The sequence below is a fragment of the Theropithecus gelada genome, unplaced genomic scaffold, assembly GCF_003255815.1.
Source record: "Theropithecus gelada isolate Dixy unplaced genomic scaffold, Tgel_1.0 HiC_scaffold_15987, whole genome shotgun sequence".
NCBI lineage: Eukaryota > Metazoa > Chordata > Mammalia > Primates > Cercopithecidae > Theropithecus > Theropithecus gelada.
Genome location: NW_020257754.1, coordinates 2088620 through 2109794, shown reverse-complemented (window position 1 = coordinate 2109794; position 21175 = coordinate 2088620). Strand labels below are relative to the sequence as shown.

At 40.0% G+C, this 21175-nt stretch overlaps 1 protein-coding gene across 1 annotated transcript in view; it reads right to left on the bottom strand.

The window, feature by feature from the left end:
• Window positions 1–21028, bottom strand: part of LOC112617259 (transmembrane protein 117) — a gene marked incomplete at its 3' end in the record, with an annotated part of 550259 nt that extends 529231 nt beyond the window's left edge. The window contains exons 1-2 of the mRNA XM_025374000.1: window positions 20617–21028; window positions 11949–12253 (exon numbers count right to left, since the gene is read on the bottom strand). Of these exons, the coding sequence (XP_025229785.1) occupies window positions 11949–12225 (277 nt within the window). The remainder of the gene's footprint in view (window positions 1–11948; window positions 12254–20616) is intronic.
• Window positions 21029–21175: the final 147 nt, after the last annotated feature.

Sequence of the window (21175 nt, the reverse complement as noted above, 5' to 3'; positions counted from 1 at the left end):
GCCCTTTAGCGCTAATGGATGTGCAACTGACTGCACTGCAAACTAATGAAAGCACCTAATAAGCAGGTGTGGGAGGAAATGGCCATGTACTTGGGACTTCCAGCCTCACCTTCCTTCACTGCTGTAGGAGAGAGAACATAACAGGAACATAAAGTAACAAGATTAGCTTTTTGAAAAGGGCTACAAAGTTCAGTAGCTGAAACACACCAAATCTCCCTCTGAAGAAGGGCCTTCCTGGGGATTTTTTAAAACATCGAATATCAATAATTTTCCAGTTTACGTTTCCTAATCTATCTCACGTCTTTTTAAGGAACTGCTTTTTTATTTTATTTTTTATGAGTGTTCATAGCAGTTTTATTTGCAATATAAAAAACTGGAATAAAAATAGAAATGTCTATCAACAGATATTATGGGTAAACAAATTTTGACATATTCACACAATACCAGTCAGAAACAAAAAGGAATGAAGTATTGATACATAAAACAGGAATGAATTTCAAAATTATGCTGAATGAAAGAAGCCAGACAAAAAAGAGTATATACTGTTATGTTTTCATTTATATAAAATTCTAGACAATGCAAACTAATTTATAGTTGACAGGAGTGGTTTGGAGAGGGAGGAGGAGGATTGTGATGGGATATGAGGGACTGTTTCATAGTGATAGACATGAGGAACTGCTTTTTTAAATTTCTTATGCCAGAAGGTCACTCCAAACTTTGAAATAACATTTTTCTCTAACTTAAATTCTGTTGGTCACTTTGGGCTCTAAAATTACTTACTCTGTGAAAAAGGACTGGTTGTTGACAATTCAAGCACCTAGAAGAAGTATTATTCCAGCACTCAGCGCAGACTGGTTGAGAATAAAGATGGTGACACAACATTAAATATTTGTCATGAGTATCAAATATAACATTTTGAGGGGGGCAAAGCTTAAAACTATAGATATTCTAAATGGCATTTGGCTATATAGACAGTGTCTGTTCATATAATTTCCCCAAAAATGTCCTTAGCACTCTGATAATACAATTCTTAAAATAATCAGTTGTTGACATTTGCCCTGAGTAGTCATAAATACAGTTTTAATATACTCTCAATGACCATGATAACTTGTTGGTTATTTATACTATTCAGTTATTCAGATCTCAAATTAACACAAAGGAAGTCAAACCATACCCATATCATTGTATTAAAATAATAGTTTTTTATTCCTAAATATCTAATTATTCATGTTTTGATATTCCTGTATCACCATGACTACCCTGACTATGCTCTTCAGAATCTTTGAATCTTTTCTATTTTGAAATGATAAAATCATATGTGCAGTTCAACATACCAAAAAAAAAATTCAAACTAAGCTTAAAGCTAAGAAAATAGAAGACAAATAGGCATTTCACTTTATTAAATTCATTATGACAAAATATTGTTGAGTTACTTGGTATTGTATGGGAGACATCCTTTTTGTTACAGTAAAATGAAATACACAAACTAGAATTTGTCTTCTCAAATCTCTGGATATATTGAGAATGCTTTGGTCCCCAGACTTCCTGTTTCAAACTAAAACAGACATAGGTACATAGAAAATAGCAAACCCCTTAATGATTTGCATAATATAAACATAAGAAAAGTACATCTTCAGCAAGTATTCATCTATTGTAGCCATTTAGTTATGAAATTATTCTCTTTTTTTAACTACAGCATTTTAAAAAATCATGATTTTTATGCAGCTGGCTATCTTGGGGTAAGCAAAGATGTATGTATTTCATATATCAGGGAGGCTTATCAGGGAGGCTGAGGTAGGAGAATCACTTGAACCTGGTAGGCAGAGGTTGCAGTGAGCCAAGATCACACCATTGCACTCCAGCCTGAGCAACAAGAGTGAAACTCCATCTCAACAAAAAAAAAAAAAAGAAAAAAAGAAACGCTTATCATAGTCAAGAACAGGTCCATAATTCAGTTTCCACAATTCCGAGATCCAAGAGACTCCGATTTTTGTAACTGATTTATTTGCAAAACCTGACCAAACCTGAATCCATTTAGTAGCAAAACCTAACTTGAACTTACTTGAGTCTGTCTATGGTCTTTATTTATCCAACTTAATGTAAATATGTATACATATATACAGAAATATTAGTATGTCTGATGATGGGGTATTTAGCAGGGTGACCTTAAATAAAGGCAAATGCTCTAAATTCTGAAACACATCTGGCCTCAGGGTTTTGGATAAGAAGTGGTAGGCCTGGGCCTGGAGCGGTGGCTCACACCTGTAATCCCAGCACTTTGGGACGCCGAGGCGGGTGGATCACCTGAGGTCAGGAGTTGGAGACCAGCCTGGCCAACATAGTGAAACCCCATCTCTACTGAAAATACAAAAATTAGTCAGGTGTGGTGGCACACGCCTGTAATCCCAGCTACTCAGGAGGCTGAGGCAGGAGAATCGCTTGAACCCGAGAGGTGGAGGTTACAGTGAGCTGAGATCGTGCCACTGCACTCCAGCCTGGTGACAGAGCGAGGTTCAGAAAAAATAAATAAATAAATAAATAAATAAATAATAAAATAGTCTGCCTGCACTAGCTTAATAACACACACCTTTGCTGTTCTGTGAACTGTTCAAGGTAAATGGGCCATCACTTACGTGCTCATGACCTACAGCCATCACTTCCTTAACTCATTATCATCTTCTCTAACCGGATTCTCCTATGGACTTTTTTTTTTTTTTTCCAGTAGGATAATCAGTCCTCTAGTCTCCCAGCCTAATCTTCCTAGTTACCTTTCATTTCACTCTCACTCTTGCTTACTCATATCCCATCAGTTGTGGAAGTTTCACATGGCCTCATGTACCCCCATCTGCTTGCCTTTGCTCCACCCCTTATCCACCCCTTATTTTAGACTGGTCTGAACAAACTTAAGCCAGAATTATTGCAGGCAGCCCCTAAAATACCTTCTTACTTCCTTTTTACTCCCTGAATCTCTCCTTTTCCAATTCCCCTTAAATTCTGCTTCAAGATTAATCTTGTCACCATCTCACACATTATTCAAATATTTTCCTTGACTTAAAGACCATAATGGAAGAGATAAAGTCTAAAGATAGAAGACTGGCATTTAAAGACCAAAGAATTTTGGCCCAACCTACCTTTTCACTGCAACACCTCTTTCCTAACATAAATTGTTCTCAGTCAAAATGAGCACGAATTCTTCAGCTTTTCCCCCAACTCCAAAAAACAGCTGAGTTGTCTCCATCTTCGCTCACACTATCTACTCCAGGACCTGAAATCTGTAATGAATACCTTTCATCATATCTGACTATTTTAATCCCACTCACACTTGAGACTCAATTTAGGTCCCACATGGGCAACAAAGCTTTCTTTCCCTGTCCTGGCCCGCTATGATCCTCTCTCCTAAATTCCCACAGCACTCACAGTCCATACTATTCATTTGATACTCAACACACATTTTCTTGTATCATCACAGTATTTGATTTTTGATGCATATGTATCCTGTCTTTTTAACCAGATTTTAAATTCCTTGAAATCAGAGACTATGTCTTATATTTAATGTATGAACAAATAAGTACCTTTCTATATCTTACAATAAAAAGGCAATACTGGGCCGGGTGTGGTGGCTCACGCCTGTAATCCCAGCACTTTGGGAGGCCAAGATGGGCAGATCACGAGGTCAGTAGATTGAGACCATCCTGGCCAATATGGTGGATACCCTGTCTCTACTATAAATACAAAAACTAGCTGGGCATGGTAGCAGGCGCCTGTAATCCCAGCTACTCGGGAGGCTGAGGCAGGAGAACAGCTTGAACCTGGGAAGCAGAGGTTGCAGTGAGCCAAGATCGTGCCACTGGACTCCAGCCTGGCAACAGAGTAAGACACTTTAAAAAAAAAAAAAAAAAGGCAACACTGGCAAAGACAACATGTAAAGGATGAAGAAACATTAATTTACTTAATCAAATGTATTGAATGCTACTGTGCCAGGCATTGTTTTAGGCACTGAAGATTAAAAGGTAAGCAAGATCAACATAATCTCTCACTCACCAGTTTCGGGTATGGGTATAGCTGTGAAATCATACATTAATGAAACAATTTTACAAGCAAATACATGTTTGGAAAAGGAACTATGCAGTATTAACAGGCTTCGAATCGTTTTCAGATGCTACACCTACCACCTCATTCTGAGGTGGCCTGCTTTCCAACCACTCCAGTTCCAGCTAAGTAATACCTTCAATGAATACAAAGAACATCATTCTTGTTAAGAGACTGACAGCTCCTTATGGTGGAGGTCATCTGACAATGTGTTAAAAGGGCAGTGTTAAAAAGAAAATGGCAACTAATAAAGGATCTCTGCACATGTTGGAAAACAAAAGTAAAAGAGAGAAGACAAATAACAGGAAAGGAGTTTGTCTGAGAGATACATTATTACAGTCTTGATGTTCTAAAATCCATCCTCAGATAAAGCTATTCAATCAAAGTAACTTGAACCCTTATCACTTTGCCCTTCATAGAAATGTTTTCATGAAATAAAGCATCACAGACTTGCTTTCATGATTAAATTTGTTTGTTTGTTTTTGAGATGGAATCTCACTCCGTGCCAGGCTGGAGTGCAATGGCACAATCTCGGCTCACTGCAACCTCTGCCTCCTGGGTTCAAGCGATTCTCCTGCCTCAGCCTCCCAAGTAGCTGGGACTACGGGTGTGCGCCACCATGCCCAGCTAATTTTTGTATTCTTAGTAGAGACAGAGTTTCACCATGTTGGCCAGAATGGTCTTGATCTCTTGACCTCATAATCCACCCATCTCGGCTTCCCAAAAGTGCTGGGATTACAGGCGTGAGCCACCGTGCCCAGCTGATTAAATGTTATACTCTACACTTTGATGAACGTTTGCTTTAAGACACAAGAATATGAATTTCTGCATTTGCCACTTCACCATTCAACATCTCCAAGCACAAGACAAAAGAAAAGCTTTACCAAAATTTATGACAAGGAAGTTCTACAACTAGGTGCAAAGAAAAATACCTTTGTGGAGCTTACAATTTTCATCACTGCTGATAACCACAGTGATGTAGTTTCCCTTTGTGCCCAGCTCTGAGGAAACTCAAAATCAAGTAAGGTTTTGAAATTCATGAAATCAAAACAAATTTGTTTCTGCCTTTTCTGTGGTCCTGATTTTCTACTTCTACTGTATCATGCATATATGTTGTAAATAATTTAAATTCCTTTTTGCAATAAAAATTATTTCTTGAATAAGCTCAAGAAATTAAATTCTCCTTGTAGATAGGTCCTAATTGTCAGCATAATAATTTTGGATGTCTCTATTCATGGATATCTCTAAAGTATAATCCCCCAAAAAGCTAGGATGCATTATTAAAACACATTAAAAAAAAAAAAACTAGAATCATCCAAGCAAATGAAAGAGAGAGGTACTGGAAGAGTATAAACTGACATTCCAATGGAACCTAACTTTTATAAATCCTCATATAATACCTAAAGATTCTGTTTTAAACTAAAAAAATTCTAAACTTATCAATTCTGATTTCAGAATTGCTCCTGAATTATGTTACTACCTAAAGAGTAACAAAAACCTAATATTTATGTCTCACAGAAAAATTAAATTTATTACCAATGAAGTATATTAAATCATGTGCTCACAGAATAATTTGCTCTTTCTCACACATCCCTTAAATTGGGAATACTTATTGTTCTTCTGGAATCTACTAAGAAGAGACTTCCTATAACAAAATAAATGAAGGAAGACTTACAAGTTGATTAAAAGAAAGGGATAGTGGCATTCTATATAATATTTGTATTTGGCATTTTATTAGAGAATTATATAAAAAAGCTGTTGAGTTGATTTCAAGAAATGATTCTGATCATTCTTGTAAGCCATTCCAATATTTCTGTAACAAAAATTTCTGTGCTTGTCATTAGCAATCCCACCCCTTCCAACATACATACATCATCCTCATCATCATTATCACCTATCAGAAGCTTGCATGTACAAATTGTTAAATATGTCCTTTTAAAAATGAATTATGAATAAATGCTAATTATTTGAGAACCAGGGCAGAAACATTTGTCATATACCAAGCCAATAAGAACATCTATGTTTGCATTAAATTTTTAATTCTTTTCCATATCATTGCATGGCTGTGACTCTTTGGTACAAGTAGTCACCAGTGGGAGCTGAAGAGAAGACAACTGAAGTCTTACAGGAGGGAGTCAGAGAAAGTGCCACAGAGGAGATAATGCTGGAACTGAGATTTGAAGGAAAATGGAAAACTAGCCAAGGTGACAAAGCAGAGAGGAGCATAATGGGCATGAAAGAGTACATAGGCAAAAAACACTGAGACATGAGATAACATGGCAAGTTTGAGAACCAGCAAATATTTCCCTGCAATATGTGGAATGTGAAAAATCAGGTTTGGAGTGAGGAAGGAATAGATCATAAATAGCTTCGAGTATCAATCAAAGGAGTTTAGATTTTATTCTGTTGGTGGTTCTGCAGGTCAAAGTAACTCCATCTTAAATGCTAATCCATCATGTTGACTTCTGACCAACCCTAGTTCTGGGAAGGCCTCTAAGATTTTTATTTACCATGAATCCTTCCCTTAAGCAAATTCTCTGTGGTGTATAAGCCCTGGGTCTGGAGAATAACAGGGCAAGGATACGTCACCTCACAGGTACCGAGATATGGCTTCTGTTAATAAGTCCCTATTAAATGTTGTTTCCTGTGAAAATGGATATGCCAGCCTCTTTCTTCAGCCTCTCAGCTTCCTCAGTCTTTGGGGATAGGTTTGCAAAGACCTACTCACCACAGAAGAGTGATAGAAGCCATTTAGCAATATGGAAAAAATAATTCCACTAGCAAAATCCATAATGAACAAGAGGAGCAGATAACCATTAGGAGGAAATGATTAATAGTTCATGAAGTAAGGAAGAATCAATTGCCATGAGCAGAGACAGAAGAAGAAGACAAGTTCAAAGTTTATTATGAAATTTGATCAGAGAATGAGAGGGGACAAGTTTGGAGTTCATCAGGAAATTAAATCAAGAGTCCTCACCATTTACAGAAGGTTATGATTCCTTCTCTAATATTCCATAAAATTTCATAGGTTTTTTAGTAAGAGAAAAAGGAGAAGAAAATTGCCAAATAGAAGAAATCAAGCTGAATACATCATATAATCTTTCCTACTGTAAGTAAAAAAAAAAAAATACAACTCACTTCCATTATTTTAAAATAATTTGTACTCAGTAAACCACTTGAAATCAAAAGTGCTTTTTCAGGGCTGATGACTTATATCACCAGGAGAATTAAAATGTAAGCCATAACTGAAATGTGATTTTAGTATAAGAGATAAAAGTTTGCAACAGAATAATTTAACAAAATGTAGTGATTACAAAACCAAATGTCCTGTTTATAATTCACACCATTAGCTTAATGGTGTGATTCTCAATCTTCAATACAGGCAGATGACTTTTCTCCAAACTAGATATTTTGGTCTAAATTTGCCTTAGCTTCCTACGCTGAGAAAATTTTCTCGAATGGAATCCAAACACATCCAGCCATTGCTTGTAACAGGTATCTATTGTTTTGTCTCCCCAGCACTCTCTATCCATTTTTGGAAAATGACCCACTTCCATTCACTATCCACCCTTATCCTCTTCTATCCATATAATTACTATGCAGGACATGATGCTTGTTTAATGTTTGGTGGATGATCCAACTAACATTGAGTTCCTAAATATTCTCTGTGTCAATGACCCATCTCTCCACTCTACTTTAGGACTCACTCTCTAAAGACCACACCCTACTTGGGAATCACTACTGAAGAATGGTTTACTTCTGTTACAACATGTCATGTGACCACACCCACCAATTCTTTCCTTTTTCTTACTCTCATCTCACCTGTTGAGCCTCATCCAAATCTTCAGGCCCCTGCCCACTCCTCCCAGACTGTTATGGGAAGTCAGGGACCCTGAACAGAGGAACCGGTTGGAGCCGTGGCAGAGGAACATAAATTGTTTTTCATCTTAATACGGACATTTATCATTTCTCAAATAATACTTTTATAATTTCTTATGCCTATCTTTACTTTAATCTCTTAATCCTGTTATCTTTGTAAGCTGAGGATATATGTCACCTCAGGACCACTGTGATAATTGTGTTAACTGCACAAATTGATTGTAAAACATGTGTGTTTGAACAATATGAAATCAGTGCACCTTGAAAAAGAACAGAATAATAGCGATTTTTATGGAACAAGGGAAGACAACCATAAGGTCTGACTGCCTGCAGGGTTGGCAAAAAAAGCCATATTTTCTTCTTGCAGAGAGTCTATAAATGGATGTGCAAGTAAGAAACATATCGCTCAATTATTTTCCTAGCAAGGAATATTAATATTAATACCCTGGGAAAATAATGCGTTCCCAGGGGAAGGTCTATAAATGGACGCTCTGGGAATGTCTGTCTTGTGCAGTTGAAATAAGGACTGAGATAAACCCTGGTCTCCTGCAGAACCCTCAGGCTTACTAGGGTTGGGAAAACTCAACCCTGGTAAATTTGTGGTCAGACCAGTTCTCTGCTCTTGAACCCTGTTTTCTGTTAAGATGTTTATCAAGACAATGCACTGCTGAACATAGACCCTTATCAGTGGTTCTGTTTTTGCCCTTTGCCCTGTGATCTTTGTTGGACCTTTATCAGTGGTTCTGCTTTTGCCCTTTGCCATGTGATCTTTGTTAGGCCCTTATCAGTGGTTCTGCTTTTCATTCTTTGAAGCAGGTGATCTTTGTACCTACTATCTGTTCTTACACCCCCTCCCCTTTTGAAACCCTTAATAAAAACTTGCTGGTCTGAGACTCAGGTGGGCATCACAGTCCTACCAATATGTGATGTCACCCCTGGCATGCCAACTGTAAAATTCCTCTCTTTATACTGTCTCTCTTTATTTCTCAGCAGGCCAACACTTATGGAAAATAGAAAGAACCTACTTTAAAATATTGGGGGCGGGTTCCCCCAGTACCAGACCATCATCTCCCTCACCTGTTTTCCACGTCCAACCACAATCCCCTATCAGTCAAATGAATAATGCTTTTCCTGTAACTCTCCATTTATTTTCCATCCTTTGTTTCCAATACAGCAAGCCTGATCAGTCTCCACCCAGATGAATCACGCTCAAATTCTCTTCTGGATGACTGAACTCTCAAAAAGAACACTGCTCAACAATCCAGACTGGTATCATTCAAATTTATAGTGGCTAACAACCCTCATGATAATCAGCAACCCTTTCATTTGTTCTGAGTCAGTTCACTTCCCAACTCCCTAGGGCCACTGTTCCAAACCTTAACCACTTCCTTAAACCGCTTGCATCATCAAGCCCCTCCATCTTTATCGTCAGATCTTCTTTTTCACAGTAAAACAGAGGTTAGCAGATTAAAGAGATATCAGGTTATCAGCTTTAATAGACAGTAGAATATTCACCTTCCTGTTCCTCCACCTCAAACATACCTAATGGAGTACCAATCTTTATCTCACTCATGCCTATATTTGAGAAACCAGGGTCTCTCCTCTTTTCCTCTCCAAGCCACCATTTCTACCTGTGTCTTAAGTCTGAGACCACAGAAACCTTCAGAGATGTTGTCTTTCTTCTGTATCTTTTTACCTCCACTTTAGCTCCTTCTCCCACGAATATAAGCAGGTCAATTAATCTTATCCCCCAAATAAAACTATCTGCCCCACCAACAACAACAAAATGTTCCCTTGGCCCTTCTTCCATTTTTAGCACTTCTCCATTTCTTTCTTCTAGTTTTTCACCAAATGTCTAGAAACTATGTGCATCTATACATATGTGTGCCTTTTATACATATAAGCACAGACAATAAATATAAAATACGCGCATTTTATATATTTATACAATAGAAACATGGCAATAGTGTAAGGAATACACAGAGAAAAAAATATATATAATACTATGTGTATGTATGTGTATGGATATTTATTTATTTATTCCTTAAAACATTGCCATGGTTTCTAATCCAACCTCTAGACCAAAAATACCTTCAGTAAGTCACCTATTTATCTTATCACTGCTAAGTCCAAAGCTCTATATAAATTTTCTTCCTAATTGACCCAACTACAGCATTCAAAACTACTTTATTTTCCCCCATTGCATACAGAGTGTACATTTATTTCTTTAGTCTTTCTCTCTCCTGTAGGAACTAAGTTTTTATGAGGGCAAAAACCTTGCCAGCTTGATTCACTGTCTAGAATTGTGTCTGGCATGTTATAAGCGATGAACATTTATTGAATAAATATCACCTACCTCTAGGCAAAAATCGGTTAGGTCAGAGGTGGGAACCACACCCTGAGACAACTTCACACTCTCCACTGAGAGTTTAAACTTGAGACTAGGAAAGTCAACCCAGTCTCTTTAGGTAATAAAAATTCACCTTCAGTGTAAAAGGAGAATAAAGCAGATAATATAGAGAAAGTGAGACAAATAGCATCCTAACAGATTTCAAGCCCTTGGTTTCATTTATCCCAATGTCCCAATGTCCCTGTCACTTCATTCTATCCTTGGTCTCTGAAATATCCTAACATCCTTATAGTAAGTTACCTTTTTAACTTAAACTAATTTAGTCTCTTCTTCTGTCATTATCAAGAGATTCCTTACTAATATACTATTCTTTGGTTGGATAGGTTCAAAAATAAACATCCTAAAGCCAATGTTCAAAAAAAAAAAAGAGAGAGTAAAAGTTTACAGTTCCAACTCCCTGAATGAACAATATGTGTAAAATATATTTAACGAAAATGTGGTGTGATATAGAGTCATTTTCTTTATGATTTATAAACTCTCTGCCACACTTAGGTACTATCTACGGGGGGGGGAAGCTATTTTCTTGTTCATATCTTCTCTAAAAAAGATTACGTATATATCACCATGGAATACTATGCAGTCATAAAAAAGGATGAGTTTATGTCCTTCACAGGGACATGGATGCAGCTGGAAACGATCATTCTGAGCAAACTATCACAAGGACAGAAAACCAAACACCGTATGTTCTCACTCATAGGTGGGAACTGAACAATGAGAACACTCGGACATATGGTGGGGAACATCACACCCCAGGGCCTGTCATGGGGTTGGGGACAGGGAGATGGACAGCATTAGGAGAAATACCTAATGTAAATGTTGAGTCAATGGGTGCAGCAAACCAACATGGCACATGTATACCTATATAACAAATTTGCACGTTGTGCACCTGTACCCTAGAACTTAAAAGTATAATTTAAAAAAATTTAAAATTTTTAAACAAGTTTTCAAAAAAAAAGATTATGTATATATTCATTTTATTCCTAATGCTTTTTTTTTTTTTTCTTTTTTGAGATGGAGTCTCGCTCTGTCACCCAGGCTGCAGTGCAGTGGTGCAGTCTTGGCTCACTGCAACCTACGCCTCCCACGTTCAAGCGATCCTCCTACCTCAGCCTCTCAAGTAGCTTGGATTACAAACATGCACCACCACACCGGGCTAATTTTTGTATTTTTAGTAGAGATGAGGTTTCACCATGTTGTCCAGGCTGATCTCGAACTTCTGACCTCAAGTGATCCGCCCACCTCGGCCACCCAAATTGGTGGGATTACCAGCGTGAGCCACCACACCTCCCCGAATGCTATTTTTTTGAAATGAAGTTTGGTACTAATTTTACCTCATGCTAATTTTCCTTAGACAGTAGGAAAAGTAAACCATTAACAGAGAGTAGTTGAAAAGTAAACCATTAACCGAGAGTAGTTGAAGAACCCAGTTACAACCACGCATAACAACTTTAAGGCAGGAGGACAAACTAAAATGTCTCCTACATTGGCATTTAGAAACAGTAAAGTTGTATCTTGGAAAATATAAATTAAATAATGAGCAATACTACATTTCATGGGTCATGGTACTTACCAAACAAACGCTGATGGAACAGAAATTTGCCAGCTATTAGTCCTGTGAGAATGGCAAGTAGCCATAGAAGCACCTTCAAAATCCTCCAGCCAACTCCTCTAGGGTATTTATTTGTAACAAATGAAAAACAGTTTCCAACAACAATAACATTGGCTTCTGTTTGGCTATGAGAAACCGGGTCCTCCGCAAATATTAAGAAGTTAAAGAAGATCACCAAGTAAGCCACAATCATGCGAGACCAGGGATGCTGGAAATAATAACGAAAGTCTTTACCCATTCTTCAAAACTCCCAGTTCGTAGTTTACCTGTATAAGAAAAGAGATAGGGTTAGAGCAGGAAAACAAGTAGTCTCTTCCTTCTTTTTATCAGTTCAGGTTTATAACAGTTCCATAAAAAGGTATTTGGAAAAGATGATACCTGTTCCTACTTATGGCTCCAAGACAAGTCTGAGAATGAGGAAAGCAAATATTGCCCCTTCCCTAACACCTAATCATACCTCTGATCATTTGGAGACTTGGGAAAGAAAAACAATGGAAGAGTAAGGGGAGACAAGGGGATGTGAGAGGGCAGAACACTGTCCAAAACTGGGATGGTGACCAAGATGACATGTAGAGGTCCTCCCAGGGGGAAACGCAGAGGTGGCACAACCACGGCTCATTGCAGCCTCCACCTCCTGGGCTCAAGCAATCCTCCCACCTCAGCCTCTCCAGTAGCTGTGACCACACGTTGTGCCACCACACCTGGTTAACTTTTGTATTTTCTGTAGAGACAGGGTTTCGCCATGTTGGTCTTGAACTTCTGGGCTCAAATGATCTGCCCACCTAAAGTTCCCAAAGTGCTGGGACTACAGGTGTGAGCCACCATACTTGGCCTCCTGTTTTTGATTATTACAAAATCAAAACGATATAGAGGTAAAATGAGCATATATTAATGAAAGTTAAACAATATTCTCTCCTCTGTCCAAATCCCTCTCCTCAGAGTTATGACTGCTTACGAATTTGCTGTAATTACTTTCAGATCTTCTTCTAAACACTGACAAATGTATATACATGAATAAACTTTTATTAAAATGTTCACAGTCTAGTTATCAAATAATTTCAATAGAGAGTAAGTTCCATGAAATAGCTAAGTCTACGGAAGAGTAGTAGCCCACAGAAAGGACTGGGCAATCCTTTGCATTGGGTGAATGAGAAGAGGAAGATTTCACAAAAGATATCACCAAGTTTAAGGTTGGAGGATTAGCATAATTTTTTTTTAGTGAAGAAGGGACGGATAGAAGGCAAGCCACTCTAGGCAGTGGCTACGGCACATCCAAAGGCACAGGGCACTGCAAAATATGTAATATGCCTACAGTAGTGGGTCTTAACCTGAATATGTGCACTGGAAGTACATAGCCATCTTAAAATGAAAATGTTCAGGCCCACCTCCAAAGTCTTGCTCAGCTCCTCCCTCTTCCCTCTTTGGGAACCAGCCTGCCCATAAAGAACACAAGCTGTAACTTCCACATGAAGAGATCTGTCTGGGTCCACCAGGGCTTGTAAGTGGATGATTATGTCTATGTAGTTCTGGTGTTTGGTGTTCGTGAGCCCATTTGGCTCTCAGACTAAACGGTGTCTGTTTTTCAGCAACAATACTGATTAAATCTTAGACATCAAAAATAATACAGACAAAAATTTGACTGCCATCTGCCAATTCATTTTTCTTCTCTCCCAATTTGTTTAGAATTCAGAAAGCGAAGAGGGAGAAGAGGGTCATTTACAAAGTCTACAGCAGTTTACATGCCAGGCTCTGTGCTGGATGTCTGCATGTATCATTGTGTCATTTTTGTCATAACAACCCCCTGAAATACTGTTATTATCATTCCTGCCACTTCATTTTACAGGGTGGAAATTGGGGCTGACACAGATTTTCTAACTTGCCCAAAGTCACCTAGCAGGAGAGCTCTGATCTGAGCCTCTGAGGCCGACCCCAGGTGCTGATCACCATTCTCTGCAGACAGCCAGATCAACTCCTTGCACTTTCCTTGCCTAGAGAACAGGCCTAGGTCCCAGTCCCAGGGATGCCATCCCTTGAATGTCTTCTGGAGACATGTTCTCCTCCAGACACAAATATAATAACTCTGTAATATCTACTTCTAATGCATAAAAAAAATTTGTGTGTGTGTGGGCGTGTGTGTGTGTGTGAGAGAAAGAATCCTTTATGAACTCTGAACACTTGGTGGGGGAGTATCCATTGATAAATACTCTCACTTTATACATGACTGAAATCATAAAGACCATGCCACAAGCCTGAAGTAAGTCAATGGAAGATCTGAGAGCCTCCAAGGCTCCCAAGTCCCAATCCAATATTCTGGGCTGATGAATGCCAATTCAACCCACAATCTTAGTTAATGAGAACTTGTCATGACTATTTTACAAAAGCAATATAAACATGCAAAAGGACTGGCAATAGAATTCAGCCAAGCAAACAGTCACTGTGCCTTGGATTCATAAGCCTTCTAAGCAATTTTAAGTCGCTTGTTATCTCTGTGAACACTCTGAAATCTATCCCCAGGGGCTGTAGCTTGGATCGCCTAGGAATGGTGACTATCTCAGGAGTCTTGTTTTTGTTTTTGTATTTTTCAATATGAGGCTCATCACCTGCTATAGCAGCAGAAACTTAAACGTGTGACTCTCACACCAAAGACAGCAGAGCAAGTAGTGAAGAACAAAAATGAACTTTTACGCATTTTCATGATATTTAATGTGTAAGAATGCCAGAATAGGTTGGTTTTCAACTCAATTTCACACAATACTTTTGGAAGTGTCCAAAGACCACCATTACAAGAAAAATTCATCACTGGTAACCAGTGAGTCATAAAAAAGAAATAGTTCCCATATGCCCATCAGAACTAGAAAGGAGTATTATTTAAGAAGCTGTTATTACAGGTTGCTGTCACTGCTTTTGCCAGTGAAGAATTCTACCACCACCTCCCCTCCCATCATGAACACACACAATTAAGGCAGTAGGAGTTAGAAATACTACTGAAATACCATCATTGTCATTCCTGTCACTTCATTTTACAGAGAGGAAATTGAGGCTCACATGGACTTTGTAACTGGTCCAAAGTCACCTCTCAGAAGAGCTGTGATCTGAGCCTCTGAGGCTGACTCCAGGGCCTTATCACCATTTCCTGCAGATAGCCAGATCAACTCCAATACATACACTCTTGATTCTTTTTTTAAATACATGCATTTTGGAGGCTAGCACATACTTATTTTCTTGTTTTTAACTTGAGAATCTTGCTTCGTGGGCTATGTGATGTCCACATGCTCAAGTTAAATTAGAACATTCAAAAAATTTCAGAGACAGCTGTTTCTCTCCAGCATTTATATTATTTAGGGAAAGAGAACTATAGCATTGACCAATAATCCTGCACTAGTACATGATTTTATTTAATTACCGCGGTAATGCCATGAATGCTACTATCACTGCCACATTACAGGAAAGAAAACAAAGGCTCAGAGCAGTTGCTGCCTGTTTAAAATACATAGCAAGTGGAAACATCAGGGTTTGAATCCAGACCTACACCTAGCCCTTAATCTTTCTAATATACCACAAAGCTGGAAGTGTTTCTTCCAGTAAGGTATTTCCCATCACGGTTACAGCTTATTCTGTATTTCCACTAACAGTTTCAACTAGCAGAACAAAATAGGACCCCATTATTGATCATTTAAGCTGGCTGGAATTTATTCTTGCCTCATAATTCTGAAGTTGAAGTGATATCTTCTAGAGGGTCCCAAATTTCAAACCCTTACATAATAATTTGAATTAAACCTCTGCTTATCCTCACTTCATGACTTCGTACACAGGCTGCAAATGTTTGCCTAGTCATCTCAGCCCTACTTTCTTGTTCCTTAGGTACCCCAACATTATCCAGAGAACCAAAGCTGTTTTCACCTCTGTAGTGCACATAAAACATCTTTACAATCAGTATGATCATTTGATGTATCTACTGTTAATTTAAATGCAGGCTTGAGGCTGTTCAAATGGACTTGTGATACAGGGCACATAGTCTGCAAAACCTTTCCATTTTTAAATTCATTTCTATAACCACAGATGATAATGAGCTTTTATCTTAGCTTCTGGCTCATTATAGTGAAATTATCTGTGTATGTGTTTGTCTCCCTCACTTGATCATAAGCTCCTCAGAGAAGTGGCTGTTTACTGCCAGGGCACAGCACAATACTGGGCTCATATTGGGTGATCAGTAGGTATCTATTGGATGAGCTGAGTGGTACACTCACAAAGAGAAGCTCTCTCATTATTTAGGTGAGATGAGAAGAGGGTGGAACAATCTGCCATTCAACTTCCGCTAAGGCAAACAAAGCGAAGACGAGCAGCGGAGACCAAGGACTACATTGATGACCTGGCCAGTAACAATACTAATGCACCCCCACTCAACTCCCTCTCATTTCAGCACGAGGTGTTAAATTAATATTTCTAAGGCTAACATTTATTGAGCACATACTGTATACCAGACACTATGCTGATGAGCTTTACCAGCATCTCTTAAATTTCATAGCAAACCAATGAAGAAAATATTATTGTCCCCATTTCACAAATATTGAAACTGAGACTTAGAGTTCAGTACCTTGTAAAAAAATAACAAAATTAATTTATATCAGAGCCACAATTTAAACTCAAGCCACCTGGCTTCAACACTCCATGCAATGCCTCCCACACACAAGGACACAAATTCTAAAATCTTACCCTTTACATTAGTTGAAAGTTTCTGATAATAAAGCCATCTGATATAAAAAAGAAAAATTCACAGTACTTCTATTTTGTGCAAAGGCACAGAAGAAACTGCCTGGGACTGATGTAGAGATGTATCAGTAGTTGTTTGTGGCTAGAACACTGGGTGCTTGGCATTATCCTGTGAGAGTTAAGGATAATTTGGAGCCAATCCAACAAAGATTATCCAAAAGTGTTGGTCCGTATTTTACTGAAAATAGAGAATTATCAAAGGTTTCAGAGCAGAAGAGACAATCATGCATATAAAAGTGATGATGTACAGATGTGTTAACTCCATAACAACATTCATTCATTCATTTGTTCAATATTTACCACTTGCCTATTTTTTGCCAGGCGCAGGCCTATGTGCTAGGGTAACTAACAACAAAGACCTGTTGCTTGCATCTGATAGTTTCTTTGAGGGAAACAGATATTAAACAAATAAAAATTAAACACAGTATTCAAGAAAGTTCACAGAGAAAATTAAAGCAAGGAAAAGTTAACAGGGAGTGTCAGGTGTGAGGGAAGTTGAAGACCTCATTATAAGGTGACATCAGAAGACAGGCACGAAAGAAGGGAGAGAAGTCAGCAGCTATCTGGGGAAAGTGTGATCCAGATAGAGGGAACAAAAGTTGGAAAGGCTATTGTTGGGTGCAGGTTTAGAGCAAATTAAGGATCTTCAAGGAGGGCAGTATGACTGGATGGGGAGCAGGTGCAGGGGAGTATGAAAGAGCAGGTGCAGGGGAGTATGAAGGAGGTAGCATCTGATCATGAGCAGGCCTTGAAGCCCTCCTATGTGGGCTTTCACCCTGAGTGGGATAGGAAGCAGAGGAGGGACACAATCTGACTTATATGTCAGAAGGGCCTGTCTGTTTCCTGATTGAAAATATTCTGTAAGAAAGGAGGGCAAGGAACAGAAGCAGGGAAGCTACTGAGGAAGCCGTTGCCAAAGAGATGCAGCAACTTGGACCAAGCAGAGAGAAATTAAGGCAGTTTAAACAACTCTGGTTCTGGACACATCAAAAATAACTACTAAGATTTACTAATACACTGGATGTAGACGTGATCTAGGCAAAATCCAGAATGGAACTACCATTTCCTGAGACGGAAAATGCATTTCCTGAGATGAAGAGGGTTGCAGTATATGTAGACAGCACTTGTAATTAACACTTTTTAGTGCTTTTAGGGGTTAGGCTCTTGGAAAGCACTTTCCACGTATTTTCTCAATTATTCCTGATACCAGCCATTTGGATTTACCAGTGAAGAAACAGAAATTCAGAGAGGTTATGATCTGTCCAGGATCATAAAGCTACCAGCTGACAGAAACAGGTACAACTACCTCTATATAACCCCAAAGTTATTACTCTTAGTTACCATTGTGTGAAGTATAAAATACAGAATAAAATTTCAATGGGAACGAAGTAAGAGTTAAGTACTAAGTGATGACTTGCACCTAGTAGGCCTTCAATACATATTTGCTGATGGATGAATAAATGAATAAACACATGTATGGATAACAGAAAACAGACCAGCCTGGGTGAGGGGAAAAAAAAAAAAAAAAAAAAACTAGAAGACTCCATTCCAGAGAGAGTACAGTCTGGATAATACACATCCAAATCTGCAAAAGGAGAAATGGCAGAAAGGTGAAAAACCAAATATATAGAATGTCCTCAAAGAGCTACAAACTTTCGAAAGCAATCTCAGGCGGCACAACATCATTTCTGTTTTTGTCTATTGGTGGTATGGGGATGTGGGGGTGGGGAGAGGCAGAGCCCACAAGGAGTATGAAAAGTCTTATACTTACTTTCCAACCTACCTGGTCTCACACACACATATGTACACACGCACACAGACCAGTCCTGAGGTAATGACAGGTCTTAGTATATTATCTTCAATTGTTAGATAAAAAGGCAAGAAAAGATTATATATACCATTTTACATAATGCAAGTGCCTAATACAGGTTTTAAAAAAACACACAAATAGCAATAATAACAGAAATAAAGTTAGAACTTCTTACTTTTAGTCTAATACAAAAGACCACGGGGCTTTTAAATAAACAGCAACCTTTTAAGTCAATCAATAAAACCACTATAAGTGGTTCTGATAGATTCCAGGATAGTATTTGTGGTACCTTAGCTAATTTAGAGGTTTACATCTATAAATCACTTCCTACATTTTCTCTTCACATTGTTTCAACCTTTAAGTGATTTTTCTTCCCTTGTTCCTATCCTGCAGTCCTTGGGTAAACAAATTGCTTAATCAATGCAAGTTTTTAAAACAGCAACTCCAAAAGCAAAATAGGTCTACTGGTCCTCTGAACAGAGACAACTTTCCATTGAAATGGCAAAATACTTATGAGCCCTAGCACATTATAAAGTTAAAAAATAATCACTACTATATCCTTTAAAAATGTTTAGACCTCCTTTTCAGTGATTTGTTTGTAATAAAGAATTGCCAGCTGGGCGCAGTGGCTCACACCTGTAATCACCGCATTTGGGGAGGCCAAGGCGGGCCGATCACGAGGTCAGGAGTTCGAGACCAGGCTGACCAACATGGTGAAACCCCATCTCTACTAAAAATACAAATATTAGCCAGGCGTGGTGGCGTGCGCCTGTAATCCCAGCTACTCAGGAGGCTGAGGCAGGAGAATCCCTTGACTCGGGACGGCGAGGTTGCAGTGAGGTGAGATCACCGCACTGCACTCCAGCCTGGGCGACAGAGCCGGGCTCCATGAAAGAAAGAAAAAGAAAGAGAAGAAATTGCCATGGCCATATTCCAAACATAATGCCAAAGAAAAAAAACATTTAATTAATTAAATAGAATTCATGTAAAAAGTGTATTTTTTAAAGGCAGCTTAAAGAAGCATGGATAAAACTGACAAGAGCCAGTTTGTCATCACAGGGATGAGAGGGAGGGTGGAATAGGAGGGATAAATGCCTGAGACAAAATGTCAAAATCCATAATTACTTTTAAACTACGAAGACTGGGGGGATAAAAGAAAGTATATCCATGGTCAAATGTCAATACTTTACAACAAAAAAAAAATGAGGTTTACAGGGATTCAACTACTTTTATATTCAATAAATTGGAAGACCTCGTTTCTGAAGCCAAAACAAAAACCCTGTAGCTTCCTAGAAGTCTTTCCTTGGATTTCAGACCATACATCATTTATAATTAGGGGGCAATACATATCCTTATATTCAACATACTTTTTCCTCATGTTTTTTTTCCTTTTCGGTTCCTGATAAGCATGTGATGTTTACTCCCCTCTCTCTCTCACACACACACACCCACACACACACACACACACTTCATTGTTTCACAGACGGTAGAATACACTTGTGGGCCTGTGGCATTTTCAAAAATAGGAATAAAAAAATAGTTTTATTTAGTCACGATGAAGTTAGCAAACACCCAAACACCCAAGTCTTTGGGTTTTTTTCCCCAAGAACAACACCTACGAACGGCAACCTGTTAAATTTAATTAAGAAAAATAGGGCTTTTACTCAGTCCCTAGGCTAGGAATCGCTGAAGAAAGGAAAGTTCAAGGTCTGCTCTCCCACCGTATCTCTGCACCCTGGAGCCGGGAGTTTGAGGGCTCCCACCAACAGCCTTTCGCCCGGGAGTCTCCACTGCCCTTAGCCAGAGGGCTGGCGCGTCCCCCTCCTTCCTTGACACTTCACCCTGCCTCTTTGGCTGCCATCCCCAGGAAGGCAGGAGCACAGGCGCCGGGGAATTCGGGGGCCGGGCCAGGGTTCCGCGGCTGCTTCCGCACTCGCGGGCAGGGACGAGGAGGCAGCGGGGCTGCGGGCGGCAGGGCCGGTAGGGCTCCGCTGCGGCCGGACCGAGCGGGGGGGGACGCTCGCCCAACGCACGGGCCCACGTACTCACCCGAAGGGTCGCGCGGAGCGCGGAGCGCGGGGCGCGGGGCGACTACACACGGGAGTCGCGGTCAAGCACAGCCCTCGGCGCGCCGGCGGCCTCGCTGGGAAGCGCGGCGAGACGGGCCGGCGGCGTCGCTGCCGCTGCTGCTGTCACGAAGCTATAAATACCGGCTCGGCCCACACCCGCCGCCGCCTACGCCGGGCGCCCTCCGCGCCGGTGCTTCACCGCGCCGCGCTCCCGCCGCAAAGTCCGCGGCCGCGGGCCGGGCAACGCGAGCGCAAGGGCACCGGCGCCGCGCAGGTGACCGCGATCATGCCAGCTGTGTGCAACCTCTGCAGCTGGAGGCATGGCCTTTCCCACCCCCCGCCCTCCCGCCCGCACCACGGGCTGACTCCAGCCCGCGGGCCGCGTGCGCCACGGGCCGAGCCTGCCCGGGCCGGCCCACCTCTGCAGCGCTGCAGCTGCAGGAGGGGGACGATTCAGGGACCTGGTGGGGGTTGGGGGGCGGCTGACAGAAAATCCACCATCCTGCAGGGAACCAATGAGGGTCCCACTGGAATGTCCT